The sequence below is a fragment of the Oncorhynchus nerka genome, linkage group LG4 (genome assembly GCF_034236695.1).
Source record: "Oncorhynchus nerka isolate Pitt River linkage group LG4, Oner_Uvic_2.0, whole genome shotgun sequence".
Lineage (NCBI taxonomy): Eukaryota > Metazoa > Chordata > Actinopteri > Salmoniformes > Salmonidae > Oncorhynchus > Oncorhynchus nerka.
Genome location: NC_088399.1, coordinates 48,463,685 through 48,482,381, shown reverse-complemented (window position 1 = coordinate 48,482,381; position 18,697 = coordinate 48,463,685). Strand labels below are relative to the sequence as shown.

General features: G+C 41.8%; 1 protein-coding gene across 2 annotated transcripts; it reads left to right on the top strand.

Moving 5' to 3' along the window:
- The first annotated feature begins 11,716 nt into the window (after positions 1-11,716).
- On the top strand, positions 11,717-18,475 carry LOC115128953 (beta-1,3-galactosyl-O-glycosyl-glycoprotein beta-1,6-N-acetylglucosaminyltransferase 4-like). Of its 2 annotated transcripts, none has more exons than XM_029659092.2 (3): positions 11,717-11,992; positions 14,500-14,566; positions 14,768-18,475. In XM_029659092.2, exon 3 carries the CDS (start codon positions 14,769-14,771, stop codon positions 16,119-16,121), a length of 1,353 nt encoding a protein of 450 aa, XP_029514952.1. In that variant the 5' UTR covers positions 11,717-11,992; positions 14,500-14,566; position 14,768; the 3' UTR covers positions 16,122-18,475. The 2 variants fall into 2 exon arrangements, with proteins under 2 accessions (XP_029514952.1, XP_029514951.1); XM_029659091.2 differs by having other exon boundaries at positions 11,717-12,025.
- Positions 18,476-18,697: the final 222 nt, after the last annotated feature.

Below are 18,697 nucleotides of genomic sequence, written 5' to 3'. Positions count from 1 at the left end.
AACCTCTACAAGGTTAGGAGCGTTTGTCACAAATTAAGTGGTAAACTGTCACCAAATCACCCAAGAATGAGAGTTCTTTCGAACAGGACAGTACCTATGTGTTTGTTTCTCCGTCCTGGTCCACCCAGGCCGTAGGCGAGGTCAAGGATAGCAGGGTTCGGTACACGAATCAGGTTCTCGGTAGATAGATCCTTCCAGACCTCTCTCTTCCTCTTCCTGGTTTTTCTTGACCCTTTATCTGTTGGTCGGCTCCACCTTCTGAGGGTTCCCCTTGCTTCTGGGACTTGTAGTTTTGGCGGTCGGCCATTTTGTGATCTGTAGTTCTGACAGGGGTGGCAATTTTAGTGATCGGGCAGAGCCCGTTTATTAGTTCTGCTCTCACATATCTGCCACTTATCACTCGACCCCCTTCTTTGCCACAAAACTCAGCAAAAAAAGAAATGTCCCTTTTTCAAGACCCTGTCTTTCAAAGACAGGATGGACAGCTGATCGTCCTCACAGTGGCAGACCACGTGTAACAACACCTGAACAGGATCGGTACATCCGAACACACCTGTGGGACAGGTACAGGCTGGCAACAACAACTGCCCGAGTTACACCAGGAACGCACAATCCCTCCATCAGTGCTCAGACTGTCCGCAATAGGCTGAGAGAGGCTGGACTGAGGGCTTGTTGTAAGGCAAGTCCTCACCAGACATCACCGACAACAACGTTGCCTATGGGCACAAACCCACCATCGCTGGACGAGACAAGACTGGCAAAAAGTGCTCTTCACTGACGAGTCGCGGTTTTGTCTCACCAGTGGTGATGGTCGAATTTGCGTTTATCGTCGAAGGAATGAGCTCTGGAGCGGGAATTTGGAGGTGGAGGGTCTGTCATGGTCTGTGGCGGTATGTCACAGCATCATTGGACTGAGCTTGTTGTCATTGCAGGCAATCGCAACGCTGTGCGTTACAGGGAAGCTATCCTCCTCCCTCATGTGGTACCCTTCCTGCAGGCTCATCCTGGCATGACCCTCCAGCATGACAATGCCACCAGCCATACTGCTCATTCTGTGCGTGATTTTCTGCAAGACCGGAATGTCAGTGTTCTTCCATGGCCAGCGAAGAGCCCAGATCTCAATCCCATTGAGCACGACTGGGACCTGTTGGATCAGAGTGTGAGAGCTAAGGCCATTTCCCCCCCTTGAAATGTCCGGGAACTTGCAGGTGCCTTGGTGGAAGAGTGGGGTAACATCTCACAGCAAGAACGGGCAAATCTGGTGCAGTCCATGAGGAGGAGATGCACTGCAGTACTTAATGCAGCTGGTGGCCACACCAGATACTGACTGTTAGTTTTGATTTTGAACCCCCCTTTGCTCAGGTACACATTATTCCATTTCTGTTAGCCACATGTCTGTGGAACTTGTTCAGTTTATGTCTCAGTTGTTGAATGTTATGTCCATAGAAATATTTACACATGTTAAGTTTGTAGAAAATAAACGCAGTTGAAAGTGAGAGGACGTTTCTTTTTTGCTGAGTTGATGAGAGATATATGAAAGATCTTTTGTGTTGTTGTTGTTGTATTCAACCCCATATGTGTGTACGCCCTGTCTAAGCCAGTTGGTTCTACTAATAATTTAGCTATTTTATTGTGAATTTTAAGACCCCTTGAAGTATTTTACATGTATTCAACCCCTTTTTTGGTCACTAAACATTCTCCATACAACATACCATACTTCGATTCATACATTTTTTTCAACGGGTACAGGGGGACCTTCAGACAAGTCTTGTGAGGCCTGTGGGTGTCCTAGAGCAGAACAGTGTTTGTGAGAGTCTCATCTTTCCACAGTGTACACCTTAGTGTGTCGCCCAAACAGTTTGGATGCCACAGAAGTTGGCAGATCGGTTGTACTGACTTCAGATGAGTCCCAAGATGCTTGTGTGGATCGTAGAGTAAATCGTAGAGTAAAACGGAGATCATCATGTTCGCGAGTCTCTCATCTTTGGAGTGGTCGGCCAAACCGTTTGTAGGCCAAATCGTTCGGACGCTACAGACGATTATGTGAGAAGACCGATTTTCAGGATGTCTCATGGTCTGACAAACTCTGTTACCTTTCACCGCAAATGTCGCACACTAGTTTAAACTGACAGATTATTTACGTGGACTTGTTTAATTATGCTAATTTGATTTCAGCAGGGCGTGGACATAGACTCCAGGGAGTTTTAGTAAACAAAGCCATGCTGGTGGGTGGTAACATTCAAAATAAAACTGAAACACAGAAAAAGTCCCCACTTTGGATTTCCCACTTCAAGCCCAAATTTACAAGACTTTGACTAAAACGATGACTTATTGACTTAAATCGTTGTGGAACATCGTGGGTAAGCTCTGTGGGGGATACTTCTATTAAAGCTAGATCTACTCAGGGATTTTTGAAAACTAGTCAGCTTCAGTTAGCTTCTCATTCCAGCTCAGGCTTCTTCCATACTACGATGGTGGATATTGCTCGTCCGCCTGCTGCTAACTCTAGCAGGCTTGTAAGAGCACGTGCATGTAGCTAGGTGAACACCAAACTCTTCATTGAGACAATGCTGAAACATCAAGCCATGGGCGAGTCAGTGCCACCTTTTAATTGGTGCATAGATCAAAATGAAATGAAAGTTATTTTTAGAAAATCACCAGGCTATGGTGTGAAATAGGCTTGTTGAAGTGCCGTCTCTAAATCAAATCGTATTGTTGGTCAAGTACACATATTTTGCAGATGCTATCGCAGGTGCAGGGAAATGCTTATGTATCTAGCTCTAGCTCTAGCTCAACCAGTGCAGTAATACCTAACAATACACACACAAATCACCCCCCAAAAAAATAAAGAAATTAAGAAATATCTGAATGAGAAATATATAAAAATGTATATACTAGTGTGTATAGACAGTATGGACATGGAAAATGTGTGTACAGCAGAAGTTGTGTACAGCAATAGTTACAGGGCCTTCAGAAAGTATCTATACCCCTTGACTTATTCCACTCTGTTACAGCCTGCATAAATAAATACTAATCTCATCCGTCTACACACAATACCCCATACTGACGAAGACGAAACATGTTTTTAGAAATGTTTGCTAATTTATTGAAAATGAAATACGGAAATAACTCATTTACATAACAATTCACACCCCTGAGTCAATGCACTGTAGAAGCAGCGGTTATAGCTTTGAGTCGCCTTGGGTTTGTCTGGATCAGCATTTCACATCTGGATTTGGGGATTTTCTCAGATTCTCCCTTGCAGATTTTCCTCCAGCTCTAGTAAACTTGATGGGGAGCAGCAGTGAACAACAATCTTCATCTTTCCACAGATTTTCAATGGGGATCCAAGTCTGGGCTTTGGCTGAGCCAATCAAGGTCCTTCACATTCTTGTTCTGAAGCCATTCCAGCGTTGTTTTGGCTGTATGCTTGGAGTCATTGTCCTGTTTGAACATAAATCTTAAGCCCAGTCTGAGGTCGTTTGCACTCTGAAGCAGTTTCTCATCAAGGATTTGCCTGTATTTTGCTCCAGTCATTGTTCCCTCTATACTATTTTCTACATTGTAGAATAATAGTGAAGACATCAAAACTATGAAATAACACATATGGAATCATGTAGTAAGCAAATCAAAATATAATTTGATTCTTGAAAGTGGCCACCCTTTGCCTTGATGACGGCTTTGCACACTCCTGGCATTCTCTCAACCAGCTTCACCTGGAATGCTTTGAAGGAGTTCCCACATTTGCTGAGCACTTGTTGGCTGCTTTTCCTTCACTCTGTGGTCCAACACATCCCAAACCATCTCAATTGGGTTGAGGTCAGGTGATATGATGCAGACCAGCACTACATCACTCTCCTCCCTGGTCAAATAGCCCTTACACAGCCTGGAGGTGAGTTTTGGGTCATTGTCCTGTTGAAAAACAAATGATAGTCAAACTAAGCGCAAACCAGATGGCATGGCGTTTCGCTACAGAATGCATTGGCAGCCTTGCTGGTTAAGAGTGTCTTGAATTCTAAATAAATCACAGACAGTGTCACCAGCAATGCAGCCCCTACAATCACACCTCCTCCTCCATGCTTCACAGTGAGAACCACACATGCAGAGATCATCCGTTCACTTACTCTACATCTCACAAAGACATGACGGTTGGAACCAAAAATCTCGAATTTGAACTCCTCAGACCAAAGAAAAGATTTCCACCGGTCTAATGTCTGTTGCTGGTGTTTCTTGGTCCAAGAAAGTCATCTTATTATTGTTGGTATCCTTCTTTGTAGCAATTCGATCATGAAGGCCTGATTCACGCAGTCTCCTCTGAACAGTTGAAATGTGTCTGTACTTGAACTATATGAAGCATGTATTTGGGCTGCAATCTGAGGTGCAGTTAACTCTAATGAACTTATCCTCTGCAGCAGAGGTAACTCTGGGTCTTCCTTTCTGGTGGCGGTCCTCATGAGAGCCTGTTTCATCATAGCACATGATGGTTTTTGCGACTGCACTTGACATTCTTGACAAGTTCTTGACATTTTCTGTATTGACTGACCTTCATGTCTTAAAGTAGTGATGGACTTTCGTTTCTATTTGCTTATTTGAGCTGTTTTTTTGCCATAATATGGACTTTTACCAAATATGGCTATCTTCTGTATACCACCCCAACCTTGTCACAACACAACTGATTGACTCAAAAGCATTAAGAAGGAAAGAAATTCCACAAATGAACTTTTAACAAGGCACACCTGTTAATTGAAATGCATTCCAGGTGACTACCTCATGAAGCTGGTTAAGAGAATGCCAAGAGTGTGCAAAGTTGTCGTCAAGGCAAAGGGTGGCTACTTTGAAGAATCTCAAACAGAAAATATATTTTGATTTGTTCAACACATTTTTGGTTACTACATGATTCCATATGTGTTATTTCATAGTTTTGATGTCTTCACTATTATTCTACAATGTAGAAAATCGTAAAAATAAAGAAAAAAACCTAACTTTTGACTGGTACTGTATATCCATACAAACTATCAATAACAACATTTAAATAAACTAAATCAGCCTGCTTTTCTAACAACATTCTAATCAGGTCCCTACACAGACTCAGAAGGATCCTGTGAGGGCGAAACATTTTCTGGTGTCAGTAGTCCTTGCAGTGCTCCTGCCATGAAGTCTTGGATGCCCCAAAACTTAATAACTGTGGCTATAAAGTCTACAAAATCCACCTTCACAGTAAGTGTATCCAGATCACTTGGTTGACTTCTAACATTTGCAACTGTTTGTGGTGTATTCCCCACCATATCTCCTTCAGCACTGTGGCCTCTTACCCCTTCAATACTATCACCGCCTCCACATAAGACCTTAACAACAATGCATCACATAGGATATTTGCTGTATCCTTGACACCTCAACCTCTTTCATCCTATTGAACCTTTATTTAACTATCCCAGCTTTACACTTAATCAAACATCAATAATATAGATCAACTTTGCACCTTTTTCCCATTCTAGACTGAACAAAAATATAAATATAAATATATACAATTTCAAAGATTTCACTGAGTTACAGTTCATATAAGGAAATCTGTCAATTGAAATACATTCATTAGGCCCTAACCTATGGATTTCACATGACTGGGAATACAGATATGCATCTCTTGGTCAAAGATGCCTTAAACAAAAGTGTAGGAATGTGGATCAGAAAACCAGCCAGTATCTGGTGTGACAACCATTTGCCTCATGCAGCGTGACACATCTCCTTTACATAGAGTTGAACAGACTGTTGATTGTGGCCAGTGGAATGTTGTCCCACTTCTCTTCAATGGCTGTGTGAAGTTGCTGGATAATGGCGGGAACTGGAACACACTGTTGTACACGTCGATCCAGAGCATCCCAAACGTGCTCAATGGGTGACATGTCTGGTGAGTATGAAAGAACTGGGACATTTTCAGCTTCCAGGAATTGTCTACAGATTCTTGCAACATGGGGCTGTGCATTATCATTCTGAAACATGAGATGATGGTGGTGGATGAATGGCACGACAATGGGCCTCAGGATCTCGTCACGGTATCTCTGTGCATTCAAATTGCCATTGATAAAATGCAATTGTGTTCGTTGTCTGTAGCTTATGCCTGCCCATACCATAACCCCACCGCCACCATGGGACACTCTGTTCACAACGTTGACATCAGCAACCCGCTCGCAAACACAACGCCATACACGCTGTCTGCCATCTACCCAGTACAGTTGAAACCGGGATTCAGCCGTAAAGAGCACACAAGTGTTTCCCTGAGATGGTGTCTGACAGTTTGTGCAGAAATTCTTCAGTTGTGCAAACCCACAGTTCCATCAGCTGTCCGGGTGGCTGGTATGGGATGACCCTGCAGGTGATGAATCCGGATGTGGAGGTCCTGGGCTGGTGTGGTTACATGTGGTCTGTGGTTGTGAGGCCCGTTGGACGTACTGCCAAATTCTCCAAATTCTCAAAGCCTCGGCTTATGGTAGAGAAATAAACATTAAATTATCTGGCAACAGCTCTGGTGGACATTCCTGCAGTCAGCATGCCAATTTAACACTCCCTCAAAACTTAGATATATGTGGCATTGTGTTGGGGGACAAAACTGCACATTTTAGAGTGGTCTTTCATTGTCCCAGCACAAGGTTCACCTGTGTAATGATCACGCTGTTTAATCAGCTTCTTGATATGTCACACGGCCAGGTGGATGGATTACCTTGGCAAAGGAGAAATGCTCACTAACAGACGTAATCAAATTTGTTCACAAAATTTGAGCGAAATAAGCTTTTGTGTGCATGGAACATTTCTGGGATCTTTTATTTCAGCTCTTGAAACATGGGACCAACACTTTATATATTGTGTTCATATGTGTAGATACAGGCCAAGCGACGTGCATGAACTACATCCTGGAATGTTTGGCCTAAGATATTGATTATCAATGTCCAATGGGACTCCAGAGAGAACACCTTTAACCGGTTTCCCTGCTCTGAGAATCAAAGCAGTCCACATCATGCTTTTTAGAAAGACACGATATCAACACCAATCCACTCCTGGTTACTTTGACTGCATCAACTTTAACCAGCGCCTTCTTCACCTTCCTTGTGATTTGAAAAGGGTTTCCTAAATGAGCATCCGTATCCGAAAAACATACTCAAACAACCAACGGTTCTTCACTCATTTTCCACAACAATTTTAGCTCTTTTTGTTTCCTTCTTGGACTTTACTGTTATCCACTTTATCACTAACTGTACTTGACACGCTTTGTTTCACACAACACTTCCGCTATCTCAAACATCACATAACTTCTTCCTTTACTTCTTCTGAAATGCACTGTCAAATGTGGGATCTATATATAGACAGGTGTGTTTCTTTTGAAATCATCTCCAAACAATTGAATTGGTCACAGGTGGACTCCAAGTTGTAGAGACATCTCAAGGATGATCAAAGGTAATTGGATGCACCTGAGCTCAAATTGGAGTGTCATAGCAAAGGGGTGTGAATACTTAGGTAAATGAGATATTTCTGTAATTCATTTTCAATACATTTGCAAACATTTCTAAAAACTTGTTTTAACTTTGTCATTATGGGGTATTGTGTGTAGATTGGTGAAAAAAATGATTTAATCCATTTTTAATACAGGCTATAACCTAACAAAATGTGGAGTAAGTCAAGGGGTATGAATACTTTCTGAAGGCTGAGTTTTGAATAGAATCCTGTTTATACACTATCTTTCAAAAGTTTGGGGTCACTTAAATGTCCTTGTTTTTGAAAGAAAAACATTTTTTTTTTGTCCAATAAAGTATCAGAAATACAATGTAGACATTGTTAATGTTGTAAATTACTTTTGTAGCTGGAAACTGGCTATTTAAAAAAAAAAAATGAATATCTACATAGGCGTACAGAGGCCCATTATCAGCAACCATCGCTCCTGTGTTCCAATGGCATGTTGTTAACTAATCCAAGTTTATCATTTTAAAAGGCTAATTGATCATTAGAAAACACTTTTGCAATTACGTTAGCACAGCTGAAAACTGTTGTTCTGATTAAAGAAGCAATAAAACTTGCCTTATTTAGACTAGTTGAGTATCTGGAGCATCAGTATTTGTGGGATGCTGGCATTCTAGACAGAGTTGCAAAGAAAAAGCCATATCTCAGACTGGCCAATAAAAAGAAAAGATTAAGATGGGGAAAAAGACCACAGACACTGGACAGAGGAACTCTGCCTAGAGGGCCAGCATACCGGTGTCACCTCTTCACTGTTGACATTGAGACTGGTGTTTTGCGGGAACGATTTAATGAAGCTGCCAGTTGAGGACTTGTGAGGCGTCTGTTTCTCAAACTAGACACTCTAATGTACCTGTCCTCTTGCTTAGAATTGCACCTGGGCCTCCCACTGCTCTTTGTATTCCGGTTAGAGCCAGTTTGAGCTCTTCTGTAACGGAAGTAGTACACAGCGTTGTACGAGATCTTCAGTTTCTCAGCAATTTCTCGCATGGAACAGCCTTCATTTCAGAAGAAAGTCTTAGTTTCTGGCCATTTTTCAGTCTCAACCGCTTCCCCTTCTTCCAACAATTACACAACTTTCTTCCTCTGAAATGCAATGTCAACTGTGGAACCTTATAAAAAGACAGGTGTGTTTAATTGGTCACAGGTCGCATTTCAAGGATGACCAAAGGAAACGGGATGCACCTAACTTTTGAAATACAGAAATCATCCCCGTATGATGCATATCGCATCATATGACGCAAATTGCAGCTTAATGTGATGCAAAATGTGTCATACTGGGATAATGTCTGTATTTTGAAAGTTACACATCTCGAAAACTTGATTGCTGACAAGCAAAACATTTTGGGACTATGTCAACAATGGGGTAATGAAATAAATACCAAAATATACTTTTTGTGTGTAGTTTTCCTTTATGTACTTCACACCACTGCTTCTGAGGTATTTGCCCATGCCTGATGGGCATGGCAGTGCAGGTCAGCTCCAGGCCCCGCAACACGAATACAGGTCATGAAGGAGCCCGACTTCGGCTCCCATATTCGACTCAGCTTCTATATCACAGAGGGAGGGAGAGAGAGAAATACTGTCACCATACAGTCATGGAAGCCAACATTAAATACACAGTTGAACATAGCCAATCAAAGATCCTGATTCACTGCTAATTCACATAGGACATGTGCCAGCACGGCACTGACTGGGGCCCATTGGCACAGTGGAAAGGGGCATATACTTACAACATACAAGACACACAGCACTGATTACATGATCAATGGTAGTTGGGTGAATTCTAGGACAGATAGTATTTTGACCATTGACCAGATCAAATGTTACCAACCCGATTCAAGTGTCCTCCATTACTCCGAAGTGGGACTGGTGTCTGGCCACTGCCTCAGCCTTCTGGAACAGCTCCTGATATGGTTGAGGGGTTCCCACAACGCTGCGCTGAACCACAATTCCACCAGGTTTGGATATACAATATCACTCAATAAACATATAGTGACAAAAATAACTTTCTCTAATTTGGAAGTAATTTATATGCTAGTAGAGAGACTGTAACTACAGAATAGATTCAGGCCAGTGACACTGACACCGTTACTATGCACCTAGCTGTGTACGTTGCTGAATGCTGGCTGACACGTTTTGTTATTTGCTATTTGTAAGGGTTTTCCTGTGGTGAAGGAGAAGCGGACCAAAATGCAGCGTGGTGGTTATTCATGTTCTTTAATAAAGGAACTAGACATGAAATAACTAACAAAACAATAAATGTACGAAAACCTAAACAGTACTATCTGGTGCAAACACAGAGACAGGAACAATCACCCACAAACACACAGTGAAACCCAGGCTACCTAAGTATGATTCTCAATCAGAGACAACTAATGACACCTGCCTCTGATTGAGAACCATACTAGGCCGCAACATAGAAATACCCAAAACCTAGAAAAACAAACATAGACTGCCCACCCAACTCACGCCCTGACCATACTAAATAAATACAAAACAAAGGAAATAAAGGTCAGAATGTGACACTATTTGTAGTAGACAAGTGCCATGCTTGATTTATTTTTGCCCTAGAAAATATGCTATAAACTTTTATGAGAACAGGCATGTTGTTTTGGGTTAGCAGGCGAAGCCCCGAATGCTAGCTACCCACTAGGCACACACTGGTTGAATTAACGTTGTTTCAAACATGAACAAACATGGAATAGATGTTGAGTGGATGTCTGTGCCCAGTGGGTAGTCAGCCACCTAACTTGCAAATCCGTGTTAGCTATCCATATCTTTGTCCGAGTTTAAATTAGTTGGCTATCTAGCCAATTCGAGTTGAAACATTGTTGAAAGGAAGCTGGCTACATCCTATGATTAGTTGGCAAGCTGGTATCCAATGCCTGCCCTGTATTGACCCTAAATGCAAATAGGCTACAGTTAGCAAGGTAGCTAGACAACGTGAGATATGTGCATCTTCATCTTTTTATTTTCTTTGTACTTTTAACCCCTTTTCTCCCCAATTTGTAGATACAGTCTTATCCCATCGCTGCAACTATGAACTTGGGAGAGACGAAGGTTGAGCCATGCGTCCTCCGAAACACAACCCTACTAAGCCGCACAGCTTTTTGATTCACTCCTCGCTTAACCCGGAAGCCAGCTGCACCAATGTGTCGGAGGAAACACCGTCCAGGTGGCGATCGAAGTCAGCTTGCAAGTGCCGGCCCGCCACAAGGAGTCGCTCGAAGGCGATGAGACAAGGAAATCACGGCCGGCCAAACCCTCTCCTAGGCCAATTGTATGCCTCTTCATGGGTCTCCCAGGCACGGCCGGCTGTGACACAGGTCTGTAGTGACACCTCAAGCCGCAGTGTCTTAGACCGCTGCGCCACTCGGGAAGGCCCGCACATCTTCATCTGACATGCTACATCACATTACGTGTTAGCTTGATGTATTTAGCTAGCTACAGTATCATTCCACTTTCATCTGTGATTTCATTGCTAGCCTGGCTCACTAGCATGCTCAAAATAAAAATCTATAACCAAAAGTAGTTACTAGCTAGCTAGTACCAGCTATCTAATTAGCTAACGCACTCACAGAAGTAAACGCATCGGATGTAATACATTCGTGGCCATCTATCAATATTGTTGAAATGCATTGGAAGTTAACACCAACTTTATGGAAGCCCATTTTCACTCCTATTTGCTGTGCCAAATGTGTGTGCATTGCACCCATATGCAGACTTGACAACATTGTCCACATAGCAGTTGGCGGCGGACCACAAAGTGTTGTTTCTGGGAAATTGTGCATCATTGGCAAAAGTCTGCATATTGTTAACCCCATGCCCAATCCTCCGGTAAATTGTGATGTACTCACTTACAAAATTCTGTTTTGGACAAGACTGACTTCATGACAAAAATGATCATATATCCACTTTGTAGTACATTTTGACACTATAATTCATGTTTCTGACTCATATCGATGCCACGGGCCATTTAAAACCATAGAAGTTGGTTCTAAGGGGAAGTTGATCTTTCTGTTATGCAGGTTTTACTGTGCATGGAGTTTCCAATAAATGGCATTACTAAATGTGTGATGTGATAGGTATTTAAACATGACAATTTTTTAAAAATTAAATTGAATTTAACACACACAAAACAAACATTTGATTAATAAAATATTTAGTCTTCCTCAAAAGGGGACGCTATCTCACTGGGTCTCAACTCGTTTGGTACTTCAACACCTCTCTCTCTCTTCATTGCTGCAGTGAATTGGAAAAGTCACTCCGTGCGCGCTGTCAGAGTCCAAGCATAACGATAGCGGATCATTTTAACATGATGGGATTTAACCGAAAACATACGGAGCTCTGCAATTAACAACACGCTGGTGGGATATCAAAGGAGTTTACCATGCAGCGAACAACAATCTGTTTGTGGAATAACACTTTCGAGAGATTGACGAAAAGTTTACAAATCTGAATGAGATTGTAGAAGCAACATGCTAAAGTATGTCAATTATACCGGTATGCAAAGAGAAAAGTAAGAAGAAAAACTTGGAATCTTGTAATTCACAATGATATGACTTTATAGTTTTTTTAAAAATCAGAGCTTGAAATGTAGAGCACATTGGGTGATCATTCTTCTTCAGAACAGAACATTCAACACGAGAAATATTTTATTTCTGAAAATTCGAGTCATTGCTAGGAAGTCACAGTCAACTGAACACCGTTGTCTTCACATGTTAGTTCTCAATTAAACTCAATTCAATAAACTGTATTTATCATCAAGGAATGGGCGTTAATATGGACAGTGATGGAAAAAGTACCCAATCGCCATACTTGCGTAAAGATACCTTATTAATAGAAAATGACTAAAGTCAAAGTGAAAGTAACCTACGAAAAATTCTAAAATACTTGTTTTGAAATATACTGAAAAATCAACAGTAAAATGGAATTGCTCAAATATACTTAAGTATTAAAAGTGAAAGTACAAATCATTTGAAATTCCGCATGTTAATCAAACAAGATGGCGCCATTTGTTAAAGATATATTTTTATTTACGGAAAGCAAGGGGCACACCAACACTCAGACATAATTTACTAACGAAGCATGTGTGTTTAGTGAGTCTGCCACATCCATTGACCCTTTTCCTGTCCTGCTAAGCCTTCAAAATGTAACGAGTACTTTTGGGTGTCAGGGAAAATGTATGGAGTAAAAATGTAATGACTTTCTTTAGGAATATAGTGAAGTAAAAGTAGTAAAAAAATATAAATAGTAAAGTACAGAAACCCCCAAAACCTACTGAAGTACTTTAATAAAGTATTTTTACTTAAGTAATTTACACCACTGAATGTGGAGTTGGTCCCCCCCCCTTTGCTGCCACTCATCAGGGTAGGTTTTCCACTAGATGTTGGAACATTGCTGCGGGGACTTGCATCCATTCATCCACAAGAGGATTGGTGAGGTCGGGCACTGATATTGGGCGATTAGGCCTGGCTCAGTTAGTGTTCCAATTCATCCCAAAGGGGTTCGGTGGGGTTGAGGTCAGGTCTCTGTGCCGGCCAGTCAAGTTCTTCCACACCGATCTCGACAAACCATTTCTGTATGGACCTTGCTTTGTGCACTGAGGCATTGTCATGTTGAAACAGGAAACAGCCTTCCCAAACTGTTGCCGCAAAGTTGGAAGCACAGAATGTCTAGAATATCATTGTATGCTGTAGCGTTCCCTTCACTGGAACTAAGGGGCCTAGCCCGAACCATGAAAAACAGCCCCAGACCATTATTCCTCCCTCCCTCACCAAACTTTACAGTTTCCTCATTCCAGAGAACGTGTTTCCACTGCTCCAGAATCCAATGGTGGCCAGCTTTACACCACTCCAGCCGACTCTTGGCATTGCACATGGTGATTTCGGGCTTGTGTGCGGCTGATCAGCCATGGAAACCCATTTCATGAAACTCCCAACACACAGTTATTGTGCGGAAGTTGCTTCCAGAGGCAATTTGGAACTTGTTAGTGAGTGTTGCAACCGAGGACAGACTATTGTTAGGCGCTACGTTTCCGCTTCACAATAACAGCACTTACAGTAGACTGGGTCAGCAGGGCAGAAATTTTATGAACTGACTTGTTGGAAAGGTGGCATCCTATGATGGTGCCACGTTGAAAGTCACTAAGCTCTTCAGTAAGGCCATTCTTCTGCCAATGTTTGTCTATGAAGATTGCATGGCTGTGTGATCCATTGTATACACCTGTAGGCAATGGGTGTGGCTGAAATAGCCAAATCCACTAATTTGAAGGGTGGTCCACATACTTTTGTATATATGGTGTATTGTAGTGATTCAGGAGTAATATTACATCAGAATAATATGCCCCACCAACATTAGGCAACTATTCTGAAAACCCAAACTCAAATAGCTGAAATAAGTCAATTAAATCAATGATTTTCAGTAGGTATGAGGTACCTCTCATTGAATGTCCCATGGATAACTTCCTTTCAGAATCAAATAATAGGAATATTTTCTGAACGTTCCCTAAAGCACATCAAATATCTTATTATAACGTTATACTGCGACCAAACCAGGACCTGTACTAAACTTCCTCTTATGGTCCCGAGTTATCGTCATGTTTTATTGTTCCTAGAATGTTCTGAGAATGCCAATGGGATAATGTCTTGCCGAAACCCTTAAAGGGACCTAATGGGAACATTGTCCTTAGGATTTCCCTGTTTGCTGGGAAGATCCCTTTCAATGTGCCATCCAATCTCATAAAACGTTTCAGAAAAAGTCTCAGTCTTGTTACCCTTTAGAGAGGAGGGTGCTGGAGTATTGAAAACAGGGATGCCAATAATCGTTACATCTCTGAGATTTTTTTGGGTACGACTTGTTAACAAAATCAATTTGTTTGCATACAATATGGCTCCGTATTTGTATTATTGATACAGTTTATACAGTCTTTATTTCTCATCTCTATCAATGTGCCAATCATTTCTGACCTTACTGTACATTTGAACTCTTCAGGCTCGGGTTTTAGAGCAAGTCATCTTTTCTGGGCGTTACGAGACCTCCACACCATTTCCTGAGAGAGGTGATTTTTTTTTTACAGGATTATATCTTTAGCCCAACATTTAAGTCGTCTAAGCAATAGCGCAAATAACCAGCTGAGCACAGTTATCAAACATATTGTAAAAAATGGATTCAGTTAAATCCTTACGATTGTTTTGCATGATTGCATGCGTGAACAGACTTGTTTGTTTTTTTCTGATTATTGTTCTTTTGTGTCCCACAGAATGAAAATAAGATTTGCCTTTCCAAGCAGACTGCGGAAGAAGAATTTCATTTCTTCTTTATCATTGCTGCTGGTGATCTGTGCCTTCTTGCTGCTCTTCCTAAAGTTCACTGTTAAATACAGCATTACCATTGAAACCTATGGGTCTACCGCAGGCTACAATGACGTTGAGCTGCTCCATCGCTACAACATTGACTGCAATGCCATCTATGAAATGGAGCCGGCCGAGTTGGGGAAGTCGCTGGTCATCAGAAAACAGGTGGTGGTGGAAGAGCAGGACAAGAGCTTGGTCAACCTGATCTCCAATTGCCCGCGATACCTCCGCTCCCGGGGCTATGGGGATGTCCAAGTGTCTGAGGAGGAGCAGGCCTTCCCCCTGGCCTACTCACTGGTGGTCCACAAGTCTGCCTCCATGGTGGAGAAGATCCTCAGGGCTGTCTACACCCCTAACAACATCTACTGTATCCACTACGACCTGAAGTCATCAGAACTGTTCAGAGAGTCCATGGAGGGTCTGGCACGCTGTCTACCCAACGTCTTCATCGCCTCTAAGCTGGAGGCAGTGACGTACGCCAGCATCAGCCGCCTCAATGCTGACCTCAACTGCCTGTCTGACCTTATAGGATCAAAGGTCAAGTGGAAGTATGTCATCAACCTGTGCGGTCAGGACTTTCCCCTGCGCTCCAACATAGAGCTGGTGGCTGACCTGAAGAAGCTCCGGGGGGGTAACATGATGGAGACAAGTCGCCCCAGCGAATACAAAAAGCAGCGCTTCTCCTTCCACCACGAGCTGCAGAACGCGTCATTCGAGTACCACCGGCTGCCGGTGAAAACCAACAAGGCCAAGGGGCCTCCGCCGCACGGCATACAGATGTTCATCGGCAGCGCGTACTTCGTGCTCTCGCTGGAGTTCGTCACTTATATGAACAAGTCTGCACTGGCCAGGGACTTCCTGATGTGGTCAAATGACACCTACTCCCCAGACGAACACTTCTGGGCCACGCTGACACGAGTGCCGGGCGTGCCAGGTGAGGTGCCACGGGCCCAGGCCGACATCACAGACCTGATGAGCAAGACCAGGCTGGTGAAGTGGAACTACCTGGAGGGACCGCTTTACCCATCATGCACAGGGAAACACGTCCGCAGTGTGTGTATCTATGGGGCGGGGGAGCTGCGCTGGCTACTGAACTACGGCAGCTGGTTCGCTAATAAGGTGGACGCCAAAGTTGACCCGGTCCTTATCCAATGTCTTGAGGATAAATTACAGGAGAAACAGAGACTCTTGGTCAAGGCTATGAAGTCACAACAAAAGATTCCCTCCTCTGTGTTAGCAGTTGATTTTATTCTTCAATAATACAAACTCCAAAGCAAATCAGGGGGAGAAAATGTTATTTATTTGAGAAAGACAAATCATAGATGTTATGCTGGGATGCTCTCGTCCTCTCATCCTCTGCGCTGTGTATTTATTTTCAAAATATTCTTATACCTGGAAAAGGTTAAATAAATGGATGATTGATTATTAATGGGTTAATTCATGTGGGAATATGGAACCTTTGTAATGCTGTTTTTGACAGCACCATTTTGGTATTATTAAAGACTTTTGTCTGAGTTGATCATGTCCGAAACTCAAATGATGTGACAGTGCTTTATGGTATTTATGATAGTGGAATGCTGGATGAGATAGTGGAATGCTGGATGAGATAGTAGAATGCTGGATGAGATAGACTTGGCTATCTATGTTAGGGTTATTCTCTCGTTTTGCAACTTGAGACTTGAAGTGGGGAATGTTTGTGATAGTCTGACCTTTATGTAATATGGATTAGGTTAACCAGGGCCTTGGCTCCCCAGGTGAAAGCATGTGAAAACCAGCGTATGATGACTACAGTATGTATTCTGACTTCAGAAAATATTCACATCCCTTGACATTTTCCAGAATTTGTTGTGTTACATCCTGAATTTAAAATAGATTGCATTGAGATTTTGTGTCACTGGCCTATACACAATACCCCATAATATCAATGAATGTTTTTATAAATATTAATTTACATAAGTATTCACACCCCTGAGTCATACATGTAAGGATCACCTTTGACGGCAATTATAGCCGTTACTCTTTCTAGGTAAGTATCTAAGAGCTTTGCACACCTTGATTGTATACTATTTGTAAAAAAAAAAAATCAAAATTCTTCAAGCTCTGTCAAATTGTTTGATCATTGATAGACAACCATTTTCAAGTCTTGCCATAGACTTTCAAGTAGATTTATAAGTCAAAACTGTAAATCGGCCACTCAGGAACATTCACTATCTTCTTGGTAAGCAACTCCAGTGTAGATTTGGCCTTTTGTTTTGGGTTATTGTCCTGCTGAAAGGTGATTTCATCTCCCAGTGTCTGGTGGAAAGCAGACTGAGAAAGTTTTTCCTGTAGGATTATGCCATTCTGTTTCTTTTTTATCCTGAAAAAGTCCCCAGTCCTTAACGCTTGAAAATATGGAGAGTCGTACTCAGTTATGTGTTTTGCGCCAAACATAACACTTTTTTATTAAGGACAAAAAGTGAATTACTTTGCCACATGTTTTCAGTATTACTTTAGTGCCTTGTTGCAAACAGGATGCATGTCTTGGAATAGGTTTATTCTGTACAGGCTTCCTTCATTTCACTCTGTCAATTAGGTAAGTGGTGTGGAGTAGCTACAATGTTGTTGATCCAGCCTCAGTTTTCTCTTATCAAAGCTATTCAACTCTGTAACTGTTTTAAAGTCACCATTTACCTCATGGTGAAATCCCTGAGCAGTTTCCTTCGTCTCCGGCAACTGAATTAGTAAGGACGCTTGCATCTTTTTACTGACTGGGTGTACTGATACACCATCCAAAGTGTAATTAATAACTTCACCATACTCAAATGAATATTCAATGTCAGACCTTTTTTATTTTGACCCTCCACCAATAGGTACCCTTCTTTGCGAGGTATTGGAAAACCTTGCTGGTCTTTGTGGCTGAATCTGTGTTTGAAATTCACTGCTCGACTGAGGGATGTTACAGATAATTGTATTTGTGGGGTACAGAGATGAGGTAGTCATTCATAAATCATGGGAAACACTATTATTGCACACAGAGTGGGTCCATTCAACTTATTATGTGACTTGTTAAGCACATTTTTACTCCTGAACCTATGTAAGCTTGACATAACAAAGGAGTTGAACACTCATTTAAGACATTTCAGTTTTTAAATGAGAAAGTGAGAGTTGTATGAATCAGTTCATTAGTCCAGACATGAAGGGCTTTCAGACTTTATGGCATTCCCAGAAAGCATGCATTATTGAGGCATTATTTATTTTACACTTATGACATGATTCTGCCGTTGTGCTGTAGAATTTGTGAATTTTGAAACTTGTAAAATGATTGTATACGTTAGTTTATACTGGATTAAGCATATAGTTTCGTTAACTGTCATTTTGTTAGCTATGCTACAACTTTCCCTCCATCTTGTGCCAACATCAGTTCTTTTTAAGTCTTGGTTCCAATAGTAAAAACAATTTTCTGAGAGAGTTCTCAATTGGATATGCTCTCTGCAGTGTTTTGTATGTGAACATCATTTTCTGACTCAAATAAGATTCCCTTAAGGTTGCTCTGATCTCCAAAATATGCATGTATTCCAAAATGACTTTGTAATTCTGTCATGGAAATAAACATATTTCCTGTTACCAAGTCATTGACGATTTCTATGTTTTAGTGTTCCACGTGTTCCACAATTTATCAGTGAATTCTGAATAGCTCTCCAAGGATTGTTCCATAAGGTTGTGTCCTTAGGGAGAGATATTGAACATAGACACATATAAGGTTTCTGGGGATGAGCATGCCATCTTCAATATGTAGTTATCGTTCCTCTTTAGTGCAATATGTTTCCAGATCTGGAAGGTTTAAAGGATGTATT